At 60.5% G+C, this 6,057-nt stretch overlaps 1 protein-coding gene across 1 annotated transcript in view; it reads left to right on the top strand.

Annotated features, from left to right (window-relative positions):
• The window catches only part of Hmcn2 (hemicentin 2), a 128,861-nt gene that overhangs the window by 35,079 nt on the left and 87,725 nt on the right, over window positions 1-6,057 (top strand). The window contains exons 11-15 of the mRNA XM_012516738.2: window positions 3-119; window positions 1,056-1,197; window positions 1,626-1,753; window positions 2,119-2,232; window positions 3,758-3,907. Coding sequence (XP_012372192.1) covers window positions 3-119; window positions 1,056-1,197; window positions 1,626-1,753; window positions 2,119-2,232; window positions 3,758-3,907 — 651 coding nt within the window. The remainder of the gene's footprint in view (window positions 1-2; window positions 120-1,055; window positions 1,198-1,625; window positions 1,754-2,118; window positions 2,233-3,757; window positions 3,908-6,057) is intronic.

The raw sequence follows: 6,057 nt of genomic DNA, 5'->3' as shown, positions 1-6,057 counted from the left end.
GCTGGCCAATCTGTCCCTGGAGGTCAGTGGAGTTGTCCCCAGTGACAGCGGACGGTACCAGTGCGTGGCCACCAATGCCAATGGGGCCACGAGGGCATCCACCTGGCTGCTGGTGCGAGGTAAGGTGCTCCTTGCTCTTGCACCCCACCCTGTACCTAGTGCACGCCCAAGACTCCACCCACCTATCCTGTGCCAGAACGCTGTCCTTGGCAAGTGGCAGCAGCCCTTTCAATGTATTCTGAGACTTCAGGCTAAGAGGACTCTAGCCTCCTAACCAAAGACCAGTGATTCCTGCTTTTGGGAAGTCCCTCCTTATATCTAACCTCGGTGTCTGTTGCTGCAGGCGAAGCTGTGCGGCCTGTGTCTAGTCTTGTTCCCAGGACACTGAGCCTTCTCCACCCCAGGATGTAGGGTGGGGGCTGAGTCCTGGAGCTTGGCAGTCACCCATGAGCAGCACGCACTGGGTGGGGGCACTGCTAGGCGGGCACAGAGGAGGCAGCGGAGCTAGCAGCTGTCTGCATGTCTGCCCAGGCCTAGGCCGATCCCCAGCCCTGGGGTGCTGACTCGCCAAGTGTAAAAGCGGGTCTCTTAGCAAGCATCTCCCCCGTGTTGGCGGCAGTGCTAGGGCAGCTGCTTGGGGCATACTGAGCAGAGTCAGAGGCTCAATCTGGCTCGACCTGCAGGAGATCTGTTAGTTATGTCTGCATGGCGAAGGCCGGGAAGGTGCACTTGCCTTTCTAGGCTTTGCAGGTAGCTCTCTGCCCCACTGAGCGTCCCCATGGGCTAAGATGGAGCCCCCATGAAGGGCAGGCCCTGGGGACCACCTTAAGGTCCCCAGAGACAATATCTGCCAGCCCTGCTGGCTGCTGTCTGTCCCCTCTGGTCTCTCCGAGCAGCTGCGGGGGGACGGACTTTGGGTGGCCAGTGCCTGGGCAGCTCCCAACAGTGCAGTGCCTTTTGGGCCCTGGCTCCCTCTGCCCCCATTGGTGGCAGAGAGGACAGGAGGACCCTGATGGCTTCCCGGCCCTCCCCACTGTCCCCTCCCTGGGCTACAGAGGCGCCACGGGTGAGCACTGACACCAGGGCCCAGCACTTCTCCCAGGGTGTGGAGGTGAAGATCAACTGCTCAGCCTCGGGGTACCCCACACCCCACCTGTCCTGGAGCCGGGAGGGCCTTGCCCTGCGAGAAGACAGCAGGTGAGGGCCAGGACACAGCTCTGTGGCAGGAGGATGAGGGCTCCAGGGCTGGCTTGGCCACTGACTGCACACGGGGCGGGGCACTGCTGTCTTCTTCTGGGCTCACCAGAGGCGCAGGAGCGACATCTCCCTGCAAGTGTAACAGTACCCCAGGGTGGCTGTGTTGGTCAGGAGCTCAGGCTCCAGCCTAGCACACCTGTGCTCACCTCCTGCTTGTACTCTGGAGGTCGTGTGACCAGGGGCAGGTTTCCCTACCTCTCTGAGCCTCGTAGATTAAGTGACTATGTAGGCATAGCAGCTCTTAGCCCACAGCCTAGGGCAAGCCATCCACGTAGAACGGCAACCACTAGTGAGGCTGATTCATCGTTTAATGAGGGCTGCGGAGCCAGCCCTGTGTGACCTGACATATTTTTATGGCACAACTCCAGAATCCGTGTGGATCCCCAGGGAACCCTAATCATCCGGGGAGTAGCCCCAGAGGATGCTGGGAATTACACTTGCTGGGCTGCTAATGAAGTGGGCACAGACGAGGAGACGGTCACCCTGTACTATACAGGTACTCAAGAGACCCTGCCTTCTAGCCCCTTTCCGTGAGACACGTATTTATTGAGCATCCAGGGACTTTTATTCTGATGGGGAGGCACAGACCACGGTTCTTTTGGAGAAGGCACTGTGACCAGCCCAGAGCCAATGACTGAGGGCGGGGGTGGGGGCCAGGGATGAGGCCTCCAGGTGCCTCTCTAAGAGGTGACGCTTGACAGAGAGCCCCAAAGGCAACAGCACACCAGGCCAAGGGACCAGCAGCACCAGAGCTCGGTGTGGCTGCTCAGGGGATTGGGATGGGTGAAGGACACGTGGGAGGCATCAGCAGCCTCCGTCTGGGGCACCAGTGGGATGGCTCGATTTCCCCCTCTTCCCCAGACCCCCCGTCGGTGTCTGCTGTGAATGCCGTGGTGCTTGCTGCTGTGGGGCAGGAGGCTGTGCTGGCGTGCATGGCTGCAGGCGTGCCCCCGCCCCGGGTCGTCTGGTACCGAGGTGAGTTGGGCAGTGGGGAGAGGGGCTGGGCATCAGTTCTGCGTTCCAGGCCGGGGGCCACACATGGAGGTCTGGGGACGGCTAGTGGGGTCTGGCTGGCCGCCGCGCCCACCCCCTGTGGTGCCCACACATCCAGCACTGAGGTGACCCTGGGCTTCGATTCTGGCTCCCTGGACGACCTCAGGCCAGTGGCTTGGTGTCTTCGGGTGAGGAGGGGAGGACATGAGTGGGCTTCGGCCCTGGGGAGGCCGCAGAGGTTCTCAGCACCCGGGGCCCAGCTGGGGCTCGTTGTGCTGCTGCTCTCAGGGTCAGCTGGGGTCCCCACCGGCCCCTTGCACAGGGACCTCCGCATGCAGGATCCCTGGGGCAGAGGCTCACCTTGACTGCGATGGGGGGCAGCCTCCACTCAGAGGTGGGGCGCTGTGTCCTAGGCAGGGGCAGGCAGAGGTGTCTAGGCCCCCGCTTGTCCATGTCCAGGTCAGAGCCTCAGGCCAGACCCGAGCCCTCCGTAATTAATTAGCTATTTTTTATGGCCCTGGGGATTGAACCCAGGGCTTTCACACGAAACAACATCCCCAGATCCTTTTGATATTTTGAAGTAAGTGTCTAAGTTGCTCAGGCCAGGCTCAAAGTTGGCATTGTCCTGCATTAGCTTCCCAGAGTGCTGGCATCGCAGGTGTGCACAAACCTGGCTCTTAGAGATCTTTTTTTTAAACAGGGTGTGTGTGTGGGGGGGTGTCTTACAATGGAATAGTCCTCAGCCTGGAGAAGGAATAATGTTCCCGCCTGTTATCCTCTTGGAGGCTGAGGCAGGGAGGTTCAATTTAGCCACTTAGGGATTCTGTCCCCAGCTTTGAAAGGCAGAGCTGGGCTGGGGCTGGAGCTCAGTGTGAAGGCTGGGGTTCGTCTCCTGTACCCCCAAAGGAATGTACTTGGCGTGCTGGGTGGCGTAAGCCAGGCCCCCACAGGCAACCTGGATGGTTCCATTTCGGAGAGGTCTGCAGCACGCAGCTCCAGAGCTGGACAGGGAGAGGCGGATGTTGGGGTGCGGTGGGGGAGGGATGGCGTGGCAAGGGTCCATGTGGACTGCTGGGCATCCCTGCACCCCATGCTATGTATGGCTGGGATGGTCAGTTTCAAGTTAGCTGGACTTCATTGGAATAAAAAGAAAGTATATTCCACTTAAGAGGGTGTCAGAATCAGGGGACTCAGAGGGGGTGAGGGAAAGTGATGTTGGGGTGGGCTGTGGTCACCTCAGGGAGTAGATCCAGCTGGACCCTGGGGCAGGGGGCTGGGGCCTGGTGGGGAGCCCAGCACTGGGTCCTCAGTGCTGAGCCTGTCGTGTGGGGGTGCTAAGCCCCAACCCCAGGGCCCACAGTGCTTCAGGGACGACCCCAAGGGTCCCAACTTGGGGACAAAGCTGCCTCTGCTCAGCCCCACCAGCCTGTGGGGATGTTGGAGCAGCCCAAGACCCTGGTCACCAGGCAACCATGGTCCTTACTAATACTGCCCCACTGTGCCCCAGGGGATCTGGAAATGATCCTGGCCCCCGAGGGCTCCAGCTCAGGGACGCTGCGGATCCCCTCAGCTCAGGAGAGGGATGCTGGTGTCTACACCTGCCGGGCTGTCAACGAGCTGGGCGCTGCCTCTGCGGAAGTGCAGCTGGAGGTTGGACGTGAGTGTCCTCTTGTGCCCTACTCCTGCCCTCGCCCTGCCTCGGAGCACTGAGGGGCCCTACCACGGTGGGCGGGTGTCATGTGGGCCCAGAGTACGTGGGGTGGGCAGTGTCGGAGGGGGAGCCTGGGTCGCTTCTTCTTGGGTAGCAGGCTGTCCCCAACTCAGTGGCTTACACAATAAGCATTTGTTGCCTCAGCATGCAGGGGTCAGGAGCTGGGTGGGTTCGGCTGGGATCACTGTGGCTTGGCACGTGATGGCAAGGCTGAGGCTGCCTGTCTTCTGGACCAGGCTCTCCACTCCAAAGTCACCCGTGTGACCTGTTCAGGAGGAGGCTTCTGTCCCTGGCCATGACTTCTTCTTTTTGTTACTTGCCACTATGTGCTCTGGTTCAGTCCTGGAGCCTCAGTTTCCCCCTCTATAAAGCAGTGCTGACTGCCCCTACCTCCTTGGGCTGCTAGGATGTCCCTGAGGCCAGTGACATTGTGTTCAGCTTAAGTTGGGCCAGAGTTCCTCCGCTCTTGGCCTCCCTCGGGCACTGGACTTGCTTGGCAGCCTGGGCATAGCTCCTCGGCACCCTGAGCTGGCCAGGATCAGCCATGGCAGGAGAGACCAGTGCAGGAAGCCTGAAGAAGCATAGAGAACCCAGAATGTGCTCATCTGGGCCGGACTGGGCAGGGTCAGGGGAGACGCAGCCACCTCAAAGTTGGGTTCCCCTGGACTTGGGGCGCCCTTCATCCTAACAGGCTTGCCCCATTGCCCACTCCTCCAATACAATGTCACAAGGCCCCCTGTTGCAGGTCCAGGGGTTCCTCAGTACCTGAGCACTGAAGGCCGGGAAGGCTTCCTGGAGGAGGAGGGCATTTATCTAAGTTGAAACCAAAAGTCAGGTGGAGGGTTGGGACAATGTTCCAGGCAAAGGGAACAGTTGTGCAATGCCTGGGTGACAGAAACGGGGCAGGAATGAGACCTGGCCAGGGCTGGGGGCAGGACTCCAGACAGTGGCCACCTGTCATGGCTCGGTCCTGGCGGGGGGAGCTGCCTGGGATTCTGGCTCTGTGGGGAGCGATGTGCTCGGCTTTCTCAGTGGGCGGTGCACAGGTCATGTTTTAGCGGCTGAGGAGGATGGTAATAAAAGCACTTGGTGACCCAGGGTGAGCTTGGGTGTCCCACCTCCCTATGCCCTGGGCTCATTGGCAGAAGTCCCTAAGTGTGTGCCATAGGGTGGGCTTGGCGAAGCCACTGTCACTGATATTGGGAGTGGGAGCCTACGCCGGCATCACTCACACCCCACCCTCTCTCCGCATCTTTTCCTGGGAGCTTCGTCCCTGGGGTGGGGTGATGCCCTGTTGGTGCCTGCCCCGTGGTCTGAGTGAGGAGGTGGTGGGCACCAGGCAGAGGTGGGGGCACAGCCCAGGGTGCCTGGCAGCTGTGGGCCTGGCGAGCCAGCCTGCGAGAGGGGAGGTGGGAAATCAAATTTCCTGCCTGTCTGGGTGGCAGCTGTGATCGGGGCTTCCTGGCCAAGCCTGCGGAGGTTGGGACCGGGCAGGCACAGGGCCCACTTCCTGCTGTTGGGTTGCGGCAGGTTTCCTGGTGGCATTTGGGGCCTGGGAAGAAAGACACTTCTGCTCCTTCCTTGAGGCTGCAGGGCCACCTGCAGGGTATTTGGTGCTTTCTTATTTTTCTGGTGAGCCCAGCAAAGGGATTGCAAGCTTCCCTGGGGCTTGCCTGGAGTGTGAGGTCCCTGCACCCCGGTGCCTCCCCCGGTCCTGCTTCCTGCGCCCACCAGGTGGACTCTGGATGCCTCCCTGGGCAGGAGAGCTGCTCTGTGGCAGGCACCGCTTTTTGGCTCAGCAGTGCCCTGGGCCAGGCCTCGTGTCACCGGCTTTCTCTCCTGGTCTCCCTTGGTGCCTGCTTCTAGTCTCCAGCTCAGAAGCTGCTAGCTGCTGGATGGACGAACAGGAGAATGAAGGGTTGGGAGCTTTGGTGACATTAAAGCTCCTCTGAGTTGCGCCCTGTGGTACACGCCAGTGATCTCAGCACGTGGGAGGCTGAGGCAGGAGGATCCTGAAAGTTGGTGGCCAGCCTGGCCTATATAGTGAGTTCAAGGCCAGCCTGAACTAATAGTAAGACTATGCCTGCACAAGAACA

The sequence above is a fragment of the Octodon degus genome, unplaced genomic scaffold, assembly GCF_000260255.1.
Source record: "Octodon degus isolate 3935 unplaced genomic scaffold, OctDeg1.0 scaffold00123, whole genome shotgun sequence".
Taxonomy (NCBI): Eukaryota; Metazoa; Chordata; class Mammalia; order Rodentia; family Octodontidae; genus Octodon; species Octodon degus.
The sequence above is the reverse complement of the archived record's forward strand: the minus strand, read 5'-3'. Positions and strand labels throughout refer to the sequence as shown.